At 47.9% G+C, this 18,191-nt stretch overlaps 1 protein-coding gene across 4 annotated transcripts in view; it reads right to left on the bottom strand.

Annotated features, from left to right (window-relative positions):
* The window catches only part of crhr1 (corticotropin releasing hormone receptor 1), an 82,553-nt gene that overhangs the window by 4,443 nt on the left and 59,919 nt on the right, over nucleotides 1–18,191 (bottom strand). For all 4 annotated transcript variants that reach the window (XM_038709594.1, XM_038709602.1, XM_038709578.1 and 1 more), the window contains exons 7-10: nucleotides 11,423–11,543; nucleotides 10,012–10,165; nucleotides 3,298–3,358; nucleotides 1,342–1,414 (exon numbers count right to left, since the gene is read on the bottom strand). In XM_038709594.1, the coding sequence (XP_038565522.1) occupies nucleotides 1,342–1,414; nucleotides 3,298–3,358; nucleotides 10,012–10,165; nucleotides 11,423–11,543 (409 nt within the window). The remainder of the gene's footprint in view (nucleotides 1–1,341; nucleotides 1,415–3,297; nucleotides 3,359–10,011; nucleotides 10,166–11,422; nucleotides 11,544–18,191) is intronic.

The following is an 18,191-nucleotide window of genomic DNA, read 5'->3' as shown; positions in this document are numbered from 1 at the left end:
GAGGGGGGGGGGGGGGGGGAGAAGCAGTCTAGGCCTATAGCAGCATAACTAAGGGATGGTTCAGGACTCACCTGAGCCAGCCCTAACTATAAGCTTTATCAAAGAGGAAAGTCTTAAGCCTACTCTTAAATGTGGAGATGGTGTCTGCCTCCTGAACCCAAACTGGAACCTGGTTCCACAGGAGAGGAGCTTGATAGCTGAACGCTCTGGCTCCTAGTCTACTTTTGGAGACTCTAGGAACCACAAGTAACCCTGCATTCTGGGAGCGCAGTGCTCTGGTGGGGTAGTAAGGTACTATGAGCTCTTTAAGATAAGATGGTGCCTGACCATTAAGAGCTTTGTAGGTAAGAAGAATGATTTTAAATTCTATTCTGGATTTTACTGGAAGCCAATGCAGAGAAGCTAAGACAGGAGAAATATGATCTCTTTTCCTGGTTCCTGTCAGAACACGTGCTGCAGCATTCTGGATCAGCTGAAGAGTCTTAACGGACTTTTTCGAGCAGCCTGATAATAAGGAATTGCAGTAATCCAGCCTAGAAGTAACAAATGCATGGACTAGTTTTTCTGCATCATTTTTAGACAGGATGTTCCTGATTTTCGTAATATTACGTAGGTGAAAAAAGGTGGTCCTTGAAATTTGCTTAATGTGAGACTTAAACGACATGTCCTGATCAAAGATAACTCCAAGATTCCTCACAGTGGTGCTGGAGGCCAGGGCGATGCCATCCAGGGAAACTATATCTTTAGATGATGCGTCACGGAGGTGCTTAGGCCCCAGAGTAATAACTTCAGTTTTATCTGAGATTAACATGAGAAAATTACAGCTCATCCAGGTTTTAACATCCTGAAGGCACATTTGAAGTTTAGCTAACTGATGAGTTTCATCTGGCTTGATCGCTAGATATAACTGAGTATCATCTGCATAACAATGAAAGTTTTGGAGTGTTTCCTGACAGGTGATATGCTGGACGCTATTCTCCCACAATACAATGCACAAAGGAAATGGAGCAGCTGGAAAACATAAAACCTGACTGTGGGGAAGGAGAAACCGCTGCAGGTTGTGAATATCTCTGGCAGCAGCTTTAACGTCTGTTTGATGAACGGCACTCGTCTAATTTATTGTCTGGTTTTTACTGATGTAAAACTAACCGTTGGTATATGCTACAGCTCCTCCTGCTGGTTAGAGGAAGAAAGTCATGTTTAGTTCTAATAATGTGTTCTTACAAAAATCCAGCAGATATCAGTTAATGTAAAACATAAAAAGGCAGAAGAATAAGGAAACTGACACGCCTCCTCTGTCAGAAAGTCACAGTCATGTTATTTAAGGTGGACTGTTCTTACCAACAGGACCAGGATCATGGGGCCTTGGTAGATGTAGTCTGTATAAACGCCTGCCCTCTTCCCAAACCAGCACCTGTCAATCAAAACACAACCAACCATCAGATCTCCGCTGCACACCTGTCACCTCCTCGCCTGGGTGAACCTGACTGCACTCTCCCAGCTGTTAGACTCAGAGACGGGTTCAGGGACGGCGTTCAAGACAAACACTGGTCCACTTTACACAAGATCTCGTTTAACTTTATTGTCCAGTGCCTTAAAAATACAGTGAAATACTTGTTCTCTGGCTTCCCCTGCCTTATGTACACAGTACACAGTCCTGTACACAGTATACAGTCTAGTACACAGTACACATCCAGTACACAGTATACAGTCCTGTACATAGTACAGAGTCCACTACACAGTACACAGTCCTGTACAAAGTATATAGTCCAGTACACAGTACACAGTCCTGTACACAGTACAGAGTCCACTACACAGTACACAGTATACAGTCTAGTACACAGTATACAGTCCAGTACATAGTCTAGAGTCTAGTACACAGTACACAGTCTTGTACAAAGTATACAGTAGAATTCACAGTATCCAGTCCAGAATTCAGTAGAATTCACAGTACACCGGCAGCACTGTCGGTCTGCCATTACTCCATAGCGGTACCTCTTTGTTTTAAGTCTGGTGGTCGTAGGCAATTGTGCGAGATGCGTTTTGTGCATAGAACATGACACAGAACAAGGCGAGAGCAGGACGTAGCGAGGCGCCATAGAACGGCGCCATAAGGAGTCCCATTGATTCTATCTCCACACATCTATCGGGGAATGAGTCAGTCAGTTTTAGTGTTAGGGTATGTGACACTTTGTTAACATTTAATTCTACCATTAGTTGTTTTATAGATTATGAGTTTATTTTATTTTTTTATTTTAAGATAAACCTTCCTGTTTGTTCAGAGACATGTCATCCACAGGACTTACCTAGCCAGGCGTACAGGAGCTGCTAATAGGAGCTGCTAACAGGCTGCTAACAGTAGCTGCTAACAGGCTGCTAACAGGAGCTGCTAATAGGAGCTGCTAACAGGAGCTGCTAATAGGAGCTGCTAACAGGCTGCTAACAGTAGCTGCTAACAGGCTGCTAACAGGAGCTGCTAATAGGAGCTGCTAACAGGAGCTGCTAATAGGAGCTGCTAACAGGCTGCTAACAGGAGCTGCTAATAGGAGCTGCTAACAGGCTGCTAACAGTAGCTGCTAATAGGAGCTGCTAATAGGAGCTGCTAACAGGAGCTGCTAATAGGAGCTGCTAACAGGAGCTGCTAATAGGAGCTGCTAACAGGCTGCTAATAGGAGCTGCTAACAGGCTGCTAACAGTAGCTGCTAACAAGCTGCTAACAGTAGCTGCTAACAGGCTGCTAACAGGAGCTGCTAATAGGAGCTGCTAATAGGAGCTGCTAACAGGAGCTGCTAACAGGAGCTGCTAACAGTTTGCTAACAGGAGCTGCTAATAGGAGCTGCTAACAGGCTGCTAACAGTAGCTGCTAATAGGAGCTGCTAACAGGAGCTGCTAATAGGAGCTGCTAACAGGCTGCTAACAGTAGCTGCTAATAGGAGCTGCTAACAGGAGCTGCTAATAGGAGCTGCTAACAGGCTGCTAACAGGCTGCTAACAGGAGCTGCTAATAGGAGCTGCTAATAGGAGCTGCTAACAGGCTGCTAACAGTAGCTGCTAATAGGAGCTGCTAACAGGCTGCTAACAGGAGCTGCTAACGGGAGCTGCTAACAGGCTGCTAACGGGAGCTGCTACCGGGAGCTGCTAACGGGAGCTGCTAATAGGAGCTGCTACCGGGAGCTGCAAACGGGAGCTGCTAATAGGAGCTGCTACCGGGAGCTGCAAACGGGAGCTGCAAACGGGAGCTGCAAACAGGAGCTGCTAACAGGAGCTGACTCTTTAGTATTCTGATCACGTGACTTACTTCTCATTGTCGTAGTAAAGCTTCCCAAAAGCCCAGGCCACTATGATAGGAAATGGAATACCTGTGAAGAGACAGACAGGTGTAAAGGTAAACTTACAGGTACAGGTGACAGACAGGTACAGCTGACAGACAGGTGCAGTTGACAGAAAGGTGCAGGTGACAGACAGGTACAGGTGACAGACAGGTACAGGTAACAGACAGGTACAGCTGACAGACAGGTACAGGTAACAGACAGGTACAGATGACAGACAGGTACAGGTAACAGACAGGTACAGCTGACAGACAGGTACAGGTAACAAACAGGTACAGGTGACAGACAGGTACAGGTGACAGACAGGTACAGCTGACAGACAGGTACAGGTAACAGACAGGTACAGGTAACAGACAGGTACAGCTGACAGACAGGTACAGATGACAGACAGGTACAGCTGACAGACAGGTGCAGGTGACAGACAGGTGCAGGTGACAGACAGGTACAGGTAACAGACAGGTACAGCTGACAGACAGGTACAGGTGACAGACAGGTACAGCTGACAGACAGGTACAGGTAACAGACAGGTACAGCTGACAGACAGGTACAGGTAACAGACAGGTACAGGTGACAGACAGGTACAGGTAACAGACAGGTACAGCTGACAGACAGGTACAGGTACAGGTAACAGACAGGTACAGGTAACAGACAGGTACAGCTGACAGACAGGTACAGGTACAGGTAACAGACAGGTACAGATGACAGACAGGTACAGCTGACAGACAGGTGCAGGTGACAGACAGGTACAGGTAACAGACAGGTACAGATGACAGAGAGGTACAGCTGACAGACAGGTACAGGTGACAGACAGGTACAGGTGACAGACAGGTACAGGTAACAGACAGGTACAGGTAACAGACAGGTACAGGTGACAGACAGGTACAGCTGACAGACAGGTGCAGGTGAAAGACAGGTAAAGCTGTAGACGGGTACAGGTGACAGACAGGTGTAGGTGACAGACAGGTAAAGCTATAGACGGGTACAGGTGACAGACAGGTGGAGGTGACAGACAGGTAAAGCTGTAGACGGGTACAGGTGACAGACAGGTGCAGGTGACAGACAGGTACAGGTGACAGACAGGTGCAGGTGACAGACAGGTAAAGCTGTAGACAGGTACAGGTGACAGACAGGTACAGGTGACAGACAGGTAAAGCTGTAGACGGGTACAGATGACAGACAGGTACAGGTGACAGGCAGGTAAAGCTGTAGACGGGTACAGGTGACAGACAGGTGCAGGTGACAGACAGGTACAGGTGACAGACAGGTAAAGCTGTAGACGGGTACAGGTGACAGACAGGTACAGGTGACAGACAGGTAAAGCTGTAGACGGGTACAGATGACAGACAGGTACAGGTGACAGACAGGTAAAGCTGTAGACGGGTACAGATGACAGACAGGTACAGGTGACAGACAGGTAAAGCTGTAGACAGGTACAGGTGACAGACAGGTACAGATGACAGAAAGGTACAGGTGACAGACAGGTAAAGCTGTAGACGGTTACAGGTGACAGACAGGTACAGATGACAGACAGGTACAGCTGACAGACAGGTAAAGCTGTAGACGGGTACAGGTGACAGACAGGTACAGGTGACAGACAGGTGTAGGTGACAGACAGGTAAAGCTGTAGATGGGTACAGGGGACAGACAGGTACAGGGGACAGACAGGTAAAGCTGTAGACAGGTACAGGTGACAGACAGGTACAGGTGACAGACAGGTACAGATGACAGACAGGTAAAGCTGTAGACAGGTACAGGTGACAGACAGGCACAGGTGACAGACAGGTACAGGTGACAGACAGGTAAAGCTGTAGACAGGTACAGATGACAGACAGGTACAGGTGACAGACAGGTACAGGTGACAGACAGGTACAGATGACAGACAGGTAAAGCTGTAGACAGGTACAGGTGACAGACAGGTACAGATGACAGACAGTACAGATGACAGACAGGTAAAGCTGTAGACAGGTACAGGTGACAGACAGGTACAGATGACAGACAGGTACAGGTGACAGACAGGTACAGATGACAGACAGGTACAGGTGACAGACAGGTACAGGGGACAGACAGGTAAAGCTGTAGACAGGTACAGGTGACAGACAGGTACAGGTAACAGACAGGTACAGGTGACAGACAGGTACAGATGACAGACAGGTACAGGTAACAGACAGGTACAGGTGACAGACAGGTACAGGTAACAGACAGGTACAGCTGACAGACAGGTACAGGTAACAGACAGGTACAGATGACAGACAGGTAAAGCTGTAGACAGGTACAGGTGACAGACAGGTACAGATGACAGACAGGTAAAGCTGTAGACAGGTACAGGTGACAGACAGGTACAGGTAACAGACAGGTACAGCTGACAGACAGGTACAGGTAACAGACAGGTACAGATGACAGACAGGTAAAGCAGTAGACAGGTACAGGTAATAGACAGGTACAGGTAACAGACAGGTACAGGTGACAGACAGGTACAGATGACGTACAGGTAACAGACAGGTACAGCTGACAGACAGGTACAGGTAACAGACAGGTACAGGTGACAGACAGGTACAGGTAACAGACAGGTACAGGTGACAGACAGGTACAGGTGACAGACAGGTACAGCTGACAGACAGGTACAGGTGACAGACAGGTACAGCTGACAGACAGGTACAGGTGACAGACAGGTACAGCTGACAGACAGGTACAGGTGACAGACAGGTAAAGCTGTAGACGGGTAAAGCTGTAGACAGGTACAGATGACAGACAGGTACAGGTAACAGACAGGTACAGATGACGTACAGGTAACAGACAGGTACAGCTGACAGACAGGTACAGGTAACAGACAGGTACAGCTGACAGACAGGTACAGGTGACAGACAGGTACAGGTGACAGACAGGTACAGGTGACAGACAGGTACAGGTGACAGACAGGTACAGGGGACAGACAGGTACAGGTGTAGACGGGTACAGGTGACAGACAGGAACAGGTGACAGACAGGTACAGGTGACAGAAAGGTACAGATGACAGACAGGTAAAGCAGTAGACAGGTACAGGTAACAGACAGGTACAGATGACGTACAGGTAACAGACAGGTACAGCTGACAGACAGGTACAGGTAACAGACAGGTACAGATGACGTACAGGTGACAGACAGGTACAGATGACAGACAGGTACAGCTGACAGACAGGTACAGGTGTAGACGGGTACAGGTGACAGACAGGTACAGGTAACAGACAGGTACAGGTGACAGACAGGTACAGGTGACAGACAGGTAAAGCTGTAGACGGGTAAAGCTGTAGACAGATACAGATGACAGACAGGTACAGGTGACAGACAGGTACAGATGACAGACAGGTACAGGTGACAGACAGGTACAGGGGACAGACAGGTAAAGCTGTAGACAGGTACAGGTGACAGACAGGTACAGGTAACAGACAGGTACAGGTGACAGACAGGTACAGATGACAGACAGGTACAGGTGACAGACAGGTACAGGTGACAGACAGGTACAGCTGACAGACAGGTACAGGTAACAGACAGGTACAGATGACAGACAGGTAAAGCTGTAGACAGGTACAGGTGACAGACAGGTACAGGTAACAGACAGGTACAGCTGACAGACAGGTACAGGTAACAGACAGGTACAGATGACAGACAGGTAAAGCAGTAGACAGGTACAGGTAACAGACAGGTACCGCTGACAGACAGGTACAGGTAACAGACAGGTACAGATGACGTACAGGTAACAGACAGGTACAGCTGACAGACAGGTACAGGTAAAAGACAGGTACAGGTGAAAGACAGGTACAGGTGACAGACAGGTACAGGTAACAGACAGGTACAGGTGACAGACAGGTACAGGTGACAGACAGGTGCAGCTGACAGACAGGTACAGGTGACAGACAGGTAAAGCTGTAGACGGGTAAAGCTGTAGACAGGTACAGATGACAGACAGGTACAGGTGACAGACAGGTACAGGTGACAGACAGGTACAGGTGACAGACAGGTAAAGCTGTAGACAGGTACAGGTGACAGACAGGTACAGATGACAGACAGGTACAGGTGACAGACAGGTACAGGTGACAGACAGGTACAGGTGTAGACGGGTACAGGTGACAGACAGGTACAGATGACAGACAGGTACAGGTGACAGACAGGTAAAGCTGTAGACGGGTACAGATGACAGACAGGTACAGGTAACAGACAGGTACAGGTGACAGACAGGTACAGATGACAGACAGGTACAGGTGACAGACAGGTACAGGTGACAGACAGGTACAGGTGACAGACAGGTAAAGCTGTAGACAGGTACAGGTGACAGACAGGTACAGATGACAGACAGGTACAGGTGACAGACGGGTACAGGTGACAGACAGGTACAGGTAACAGACAGGTACAGGTGACAGACAGGTACAGGTGACAGACAGGTAAAGCTGTAGACGGGTGAAGCTGTAGACAGGTACAGGTAACAGACAGGTACAGGTGACAGACAGGTACAGATGACAGACAGGTACAGGTGACAGACAGGTACAGGTAACAGACAGGTACAGGTGACAGACAGGTACAGGTAACAGACAGGTACAGCTGACAGACAGGTACAGGTAACAGACAGGTACAGATGACAGACAGGTAAAGCTGTAGACAGGTACAGGTGACAGACAGGTACAGGTAACAGACAGGTACAGCTGACAGACAGGTACAGGTAACAGACAGGTACAGATGACAGACAGGTAAAGCAGTAGACAGGTACAGGTAACAGACAGGTACAGGTGACAGACAGGTACAGGTAACAGACAGGTACAGGTGACAGACAGGTACAGGTAACAGACAGGTACAGGTGACAGACAGGTACAGGTAACAGACAGGTACAGATGACGTACAGGTAACAGACAGGTACAGCTGACAGACAGGTACAGGTAACAGACAGGTACAGATGACGTACAGGTAACAGACAGGTACAGGTGACAGACAGGTACAGGTAACAGACAGGTACAGGTGAAAGACAGGTACAGGTGACAGACAGGTACAGCTGACAGACAGGTACAGCTGACAGACAGGTACAGCTGACAGACAGGTACAGGTGACAGACAGGTAAAGCTCTAGACGGGTACAGATGACAGACAGATACAGATGACAGACAGGTACAGGTGACAGACAGGTACAGGTGACAGACAGGTAAAGCTGTAGACAGGTAAAGCTGTAGACGGGTGAAGCTGTAGACAGGTACAGGTAACAGACAGGTACAGGTGACAGACAGGTACAGATGACAGACAGGTACAGGTGACAGACAGGTACAGGTAACAGACAGGTACAGGTGACAGACAGGTACAGGTAACAGACAGGTACAGCTGACAGACAGGTACAGGTAACAGACAGGTACAGATGACAGACAGGTAAAGCTGTAGACAGGTACAGGTGACAGACAGGTACAGGTAACAGACAGGTACAGCTGACAGACAGGTACAGGTAACAGACAGGTACAGATGACAGACAGGTAAAGCAGTAGACAGGTACAGGTAACAGACAGGTACAGGTGACAGACAGGTACAGGTAACAGACAGGTACAGGTGACAGACAGGTACAGGTAACAGACAGGTACAGGTGACAGACAGGTACAGGTAACAGACAGGTACAGATGACGTACAGGTAACAGACAGGTACAGCTGACAGACAGGTACAGGTAACAGACAGGTACAGATGACGTACAGGTAACAGACAGGTACAGGTGACAGACAGGTACAGGTAACAGACAGGTACAGGTGAAAGACAGGTACAGGTGACAGACAGGTACAGCTGACAGACAGGTACAGCTGACAGACAGGTACAGCTGACAGACAGGTACAGGTGACAGACAGGTAAAGCTCTAGACGGGTACAGATGACAGACAGATACAGATGACAGACAGGTACAGGTGACAGACAGGTACAGGTGACAGACAGGTAAAGCTGTAGACAGGTACAGGTGACAGACAGGTACAGATGACAGACAGGTACAGGTGACAGACAGGTAAAGCTGTAGACAGGTACAGGTGACAGACAGGTACAGATGACAGACAGGTACAGGTGACAGACAGGTACAGGTGTAGACGGGTACAGGTGACAGACAGGTACAGATGACAGACAGGTACAGGTGACAGACATGTAAAGCTGTAGACGGGTACAGATGACAGACAGGTACAGGTAACAGACAGGTACAGGTGACAGACAGGTACAGATGACAGACAGGTACAGGTGACAGACAGGTAAAGCTGTAGACGGGTACAGATGACAGACAGGTACAGGTGACAGACAGGTACAGATGACAGACAGGTACAGGTGACAGACAGGTACAGGTGACAGACAGGTACAGATGACAGACAGGTACAGGTGACAGACAGGTACAGATGACAGACAGGTACAGATGACAGACAGGTACAGGTGACAGACAGGTACAGGTGACAGACAGGTGACAGACAGGTAAAGCTGTAGACAGGTACAGATGACAGACAGGTACAGATGACAGACAGGTACAGGTGACAGACAGGTACAGGGGACAGACAGGTAAAGCTGTAGACAGGTACAGGTGACAGACAGGTACAGATGACAGACAGGTACAGATGACAGACAGGTAAAGCTGTAGACGGGTACAGGTGACAGACGGGTAAAGCTGTAGACGGGTACAGATGACAGACAGGTAAAGCTGTACAGGTGAACTGACCCCAGCCGATGCAGATGAACATCCACTTCCTGAGTTTGTCGGTAGAGTAGGTGAGAACGACGGCCGTGTGGAGGTAGCAGCCTTCACCAAACATCCAGAAGAAGTTTGTCACATGGAAATAATTATAACCTGCTGTCACCAACCTGCACCACACCTGAAGAGGAGGAGGAGGAAACAAGGTGAATGTGTGTTTACTTTCCCTTTCAGCCTCATGGTGTCTCCCTCTCTGTTGCCGTGGTTTGTGAAGGTGATGCTCCTGCTGCATTCATCAAAGTTCAGTAAATTGTCAAAACATAGATTCAGTTTTCAGACAGTACAAGTCACATGTTTGTCTCCAATAAATGTTGATGACCAGCAGCGTTTCATAACTGACCACATGATGGCGCTAACGCCACATTTCACTGTGTTGAGCACGCTCCCAGAGGGCAGGCGCCGCCCAGACACAGTCTCTGCCTCTCACTTCAGGAGTTATTGACCAAAACAAAAAGTTTTTTATAGAAATATTATGTTTTAATTTTATTCCGCCTTATTCGGCTGCAATCTAACATCCCTCCAGGACCTGTACCCATTCAAGACCTGTACCCCTCCAGGACTTCTACGCCTCCAGGACCTGTACGACTCTAGGATTTCTACCCCTCCAAGACCTGTACCCCTCCAGGACTTCTACCCCTTCTAGATCTCTACCCCTCCAGGACCTCTATGGCTGCAGGACCTCTACGCCTCCAGGACTTCTACCCCTCCAGGACCTGTACGCCTCCAGGACTTCTACCCCTCCAGGATCTCTACGCCTCCAGGACCTGTACGCCTCTAGGACTTCTACCCCTCCAAGACCTGTACCCCTCCAGGACATCTACCCCTCCAGGATCTCTACGCCTCCAGGACCTGTACGCCTCTAGGACTTCTACCCCTCCAAGACCTGTACCCCTCCAGGACTTCTACCCCTCCAGGACCTCTACGCCTCCAGGGCCTGTACGCTTCCAGGACTTCCAGCCCTCCAGGACCTGTATCCCCCCAGGACCTCTACACCTGTAGCACCTCTACGCCTCCAGGACCTGGGTACAGGACCTGGAGGGGTACAAACCATTTCAAAGTGGCTGCGGTCCATCAGGACCAGAACCTCCCACCACAAGAACACAGACCAACGAAGCCCGGGACCCCCTCTGACTCTAACTCCAGCCTCTCTGTATCTTGCACCTGGGTTCTCTAGTCCAGCTGTTTCAAAGAATGTTGGATAACGCCGTGATGTTTTGTTTTGCTCAGTGGGCATCGCCAGGCAAACACGCCAATGTTGAGCACAGAATTTTCTGCAGTTTCTATGGGGGGTAAAACAGACCGCTCTGTGGATCTGATGTTAATATGTTGATCTCTTTGCTCTGCGTGTGTTGATATCAGTCTGTCTGTGTGTGGTTACCTGGTTGCTCTCGGTAACAGCAGAGGTCATCGTTAACTGGACGATGAACCAGGTGGCGTTCCTCAAGATGAATGCTGAAATCAGATTCCAGTGGATGATGTTCCTCAGACAGCGAATACTCCTGTAACACACACACACATACAGGTAACTGACCACACCTGTAACACACACACATACAGGTAACTGACCACACTTGTAACACACACACACACACACACACAGGTAACTGACCACACCTGTAACACACACACACACACACACACACACACAGGTAACTGACCACACCTGTAACACACACACACACACACACAGGTAACTGACCACACCTGTAACACACACACATACAGGTAACTGACCACACCTGTAACACACACACATACAGGTAACTGACCACACCTGTAACACACACATACAGGTAACTGACCACACCTGTAACACACACACACACACACACACACACACAGGTAACTGACCACACCTGTAACACACACATAAAGGTAACTGACCACACCTGTAACACACACACACACACACACACACACACAGGTAACTGACCACACCTGTAACACACACACATACAGGTAACTGACCACACCTGTAACACACACACACACACACACACAGGTAACTGACCACACCTGTAACACACACACATACAGGTAACTGACCACACCTGTAACACACACACACACACACACACACACACAGGTAACTGACCACACCTGTAACACACACACATACAGGTAACTGACCACACCTGTAACACACACACACACACACACAGGTAACTGACCACACCTGTAACACACACACACACAGGTAACTGACCACACCTGTAACACACACACACACACACAGGTAACTGACCACACCTGTAACACACACACATACAGGTAACTGACCACACCTGTAACACACACACACATACAGGTAACTGACCACACCTGTAACACACACACACACAGGTAACTGACCACACCTGTAACACACACACATACAGGTAACTGACCACACCTGTAACACACACACACATACAGGTAACTGACCACACCTGTAACACACACACACACAGGTAACTGACCACACCTGTAACACACACACACATACAGGTAACTGACCACACCTGTAACACACACACATACAGGTAACTGACCACACCTGTAACACACACACACACATACAGGTAACTGACCACACCTGTAACACACACACACATACAGGTAACTGACCACACCTGTAACACACACACACACATACAGGTAACTGACCACACCTGTAACACACACACACATACAGGTAACTGACCACACCTGTAACACACACATACAGGTAACTGACCACACCTGTAACACACACACACACACACACACAGGTAACTGACCACACCTGTAACACACACACACACACACACATACAGGTAACTGACCACACCTGTAACACACACACATACAGGTAACTGACCACACCTGTAACACACACACACACACACACACAGGTAACTGACCACACCTGTAACACACACACACACACACACATACAGGTAACTGACCACACCTGTAACACACACACACACACAGGTAACTGACCACACCTGTAACACACACACATACAGGTAACTGACCACACCTGTAACACACACACAAATACAGGTAACTGACCACACCTGTAACACACACACATACAGGTAACTGACCACACCTGTAACACACACACACACACACAGGTAACTGACCACACCTGTAACACACACACATACAGGTAACTGACCACACCTGTAACACACACACACACATACAGGTAACTGACCACACCTGTAACACACACACATACAGGTAACTGACCACACCTGTAACACACACACACACACAGGTAACTGACCACACCTGTAACACACACACATACAGGTAACTGACCACACCTGTAACACACACACACAAATACAGGTAACTGACCACACCTGTAACACACACACATACAGGTAACTGACCACACCTGTAACACACACACACACACACACAGGTAACTGACCACACCTGTAACACACACACATACAGGTAACTGACCACACCTGTAACACACACACACACATACAGGTAACTGACCACACCTGTAACACACACACACATACAGGTAACTGACCACACCTGTAACACACACACACACATACAGGTAACTGACCACACCTGTAACACACACACATACAGGTAACTGACCACACCTGTAACACACACACACATACAAGTAACTGACCACACCTGTAACACACACACACACATACAGGTAACTGACCACACCTGTAACACACACACATACAGGTAACTGACCACACCTGTAACACACACACACACACATACAGGTAACTGACCACACCTGTAACACACACACACACACACATACAGGTAACTGACCACACCTGTAACACACACACACATACAGGTAACTGACCACACCTGTAACACACACACATACAGGTAACTGACCAAACTTGTAACACACACACATACAGGTAACTGACCACACCTGTAACACACACACACACAGGTAACTGACCACACCTGTAACACACACACATACGGGTAACTGACCACACCTGTAACACACACACATACAGGTAACTGACCACACCTGTAACACACACACATACAGGTAACTGACCACACCTGTAACACAAACACACAAACACAGGTAACTGACCAAACCTGTAACACACACACATACAGGTAACTGACCACACCTGTAACACACACACATACAGGTAACTCACCACACCTGTAACACAAACACATACAGGTAACTGACCACACCTGTAACACACACACAAACACAGGTAACTGACCACACCTGTAACACACACACATACGGGTAACTGACCACACCTGTAACACACATACATACGGGTAACTGACCACACCTGTAACACACACACATACGGGTAACTGACCACACCTGTAACACACACACATACAGGTAACTGACCACACCTGTAACACACACACATACAGGTAACTGACCACACCTGTAACACACACACACACACACACATACAGGTAACTGACCACACCTGTAACACACACACACAAACACAGGTAACTGACCACACCTGTAACACACACACAAACACAGGTAACTGACCACACCTGTAACACACACACATACAGGTAACTGACCAAACCTGTAACACACACACATACAGGTAACTGACCACACCTGTAACACACACATACAGGTAACTGACCACACCTGTAACACACACATACAGGTAACTGACCACACCTGTAACACACACACACACACACACACACACACACACACACAGGTAACTGACCACACCTGTAACACACACACATACAGGTAACTGACCACACCTGTAACACACACACACACACACACACACACAGGTAACTGACCACACCTGTAACACACACATACAGGTAACTGACCACACCTGTAACACACACACACAAACACAGGTAACTGACCACACCTGTAACACACACACATACAGGTAACTGACCAAACCTGTAACACACACACATACAGGTAACTGACCACACCTGTAACACACACACATACAGGTAACTGACCACACCTGTAACACACACACATACAGGTAACTGACCACACCTGTAACACACACACACACAGGTAACTGACCACACCTGTAACACACACACACACACACACAGGTAACTGACCACACCTGTAACACACACACATACAGGTAACTGACCACACCTGTAACACAAACACACAAACACAGGTAACTGACCAAACCTGTAACACACACACATACAGGTAACTGACCACACCTGTAACACACACACATACAGGTAACTGACCACACCTGTAACACACACACATACAGGTAACTGACCACACCTGTAACACACACACATACAGGTAACTGACCACACCTGTAACACACACACACACAGGTAACTGACCACACCTGTAACACACACACATACAGGTAACTGACCACACCTGTAACACACACACACATACAGGTAACTGACCACACACACACACACACACACACAGGTAACTGACCACACCTGTAACACACACACATACAGGTAACTGACCACACTTGTAAACACACACATACAGGTAACTGACCACACCTGTAACACACACATACAGGTAACTGACCACACCTGTAACACACACACACACACACACACACAGGTAACTGACCACACCTGTAACACACACACACACACACACACACAGGTAACTGACCACACCTGTAACACACACATACAGGTAACTGACCACACCTGTAACACACACACACAAATACAGGTAACTGACCACACCTGTAACACACACATACAGGTAACTGACCACACCTGTAACACACACACACACACACACAGGTAACTGACCACACCTGTAACACACACACATACAGGTAACTGACCACACCTGTAACACACACACACATACAGGTAACTGACCACACCTGTAACACACACACATACAGGTAACTGACCACACCTGTAACACACACACACATACAGGTAACTGACCACACCTGTAACACACACACATACAGGTAACTGACCACACCTGTAACACACACACACACATACAAGTAACTGACCACACCTGTAACACACACACACACATACAGGTAACTGACCACACCTGTAACACACACACATACAGGTAACTGACCACACCTGTAACACACACACACACACACATACAGGTAACTGACCACACCTGTAACACACACACACACACACATACAGGTAACTGACCACACCTGTAACACACACACACATACAGGTAACTGACCACACCTGTAACACACACACATACAGGTAACTGACCAAACTTGTAACACACACACATACAGGTAACTGACCACACCTGTAACACACACACACACAGGTAACTGACCACACCTGTAACACACACACATACGGGTAACTGACCACACCTGTAACACAAACACACAAACACAGGTAACTGACCAAACCTGTAACACACACACATACAGGTAACTGACCACACCTGTAACACACACACATACAGGTAACTCACCACACCTGTAACACAAACACATACAGGTAACTGACCACACCTGTAACACACACACATACAGGTAACTGACCACACCTGTAACACAAACACACAAACACAGGTAACTGACCAAACCTGTAACACACACATACAGGTAACTGACCACACCTGTAACACACACACATACAGGTAACTCACCACACCTGTAACACAAACACATACAGGTAACTGACCACACCTGTAACACACACACACAAACACAGGTAACTGACCACACCTGTAACACACACACATACGGGTAACTGACCACACCTGTAACACACACACACACACACACACATACAGGTAACTGACCACACCTGTAACACACACACACAAACACAGGTAACTGACCACACCTGTAACACACACACACAAACACAGGTAACTGACCACACCTGTAACACACACATACAGGTAACTGACCAAACCTGTAACACACACATACAGGTAACTGACCACACCTGTAACACACACACATACAGGTAACTGACCACACCTGTAACACACACACATACAGGTAACTGACCACACCTGTAACACACACACACACACACACACACACACACACACACACAGGTAACTGACCACACCTGTAACACACACACATACAGGTAACTGACCACACCTGTAACACACACACACACACACACACACACAGGTAACTGACCACACCTGTAACACACACACATACAGGTAACTGACCACACCTGTAACACACACACACACAAACACAGGTAACTGACCACACCTGTAACACACACACATACAGGTAACTGACCAAACCTGTAACACACACACATACAGGTAACTGACCACACCTGTAACACACACACATACAGGTAACTGACCACACCTGTAACACACACACATACAGGTAACTGACCACACCTGTAACACACACACACAGGTAACTGACCACACCTGTAACACACACACACACACACACAGGTAACTGACCACACCTGTAACACACACATACAGGTAACTGACCACACCTGTAACACACACACATACAGGTAACTCACCACACCTGTAACACAAACACATACAGGTAACTGACCACACCTGTAACACACACACACACACACACAGGTAACTGACCACACCTGTAACACACACACACACACACACACACACAGGTAACTGACCACACCTGTAACACACACACACACACACACACACAGGTAACTGACCACACCTGTAACACACACATACAGGTAACTCACCACACCTGTAACACAAACACATACAGGTAACTGACCACACCTGTAACACACACACATACAGGTAACTGACCACACCTGTAACACACACACACAGGTAACTGACCACACCTGTAACACACCACACACACACACACACACAGGTAACTGACCACACCTGTAACACACACACATACAGGTAACTCACCACACCTGTAACACAAACACATACAGGTAACTGACCACACCTGTAACACACACACACATACAGGTAACTGACCACACCTGTAACACACACACACACAGGTAACTGACCACACCTGTAACACACACACACATACAGGTAACTGACCACACCTGTAACACACACACACATACAGGTAACTGACCACACCTGTAACACACACACACACATACAGGTAACTGACCACACCTGTAACACACACATACAGGTAACTGACCACACCTGTAACACACACACACACACACACACA

The sequence above is a fragment of the Micropterus salmoides genome, unplaced genomic scaffold, assembly GCF_014851395.1.
Source record: "Micropterus salmoides isolate LMB-PRFRI ecotype aquatic unplaced genomic scaffold, ASM1485139v1 Ms_hic_scaffold_10, whole genome shotgun sequence".
In the NCBI taxonomy this organism is placed as follows: Eukaryota; Metazoa; Chordata; class Actinopteri; order Centrarchiformes; family Centrarchidae; genus Micropterus; species Micropterus salmoides.
Note: the sequence above shows the minus strand (reverse complement) of the source record. Positions and strands in the feature narration are given on the sequence as shown.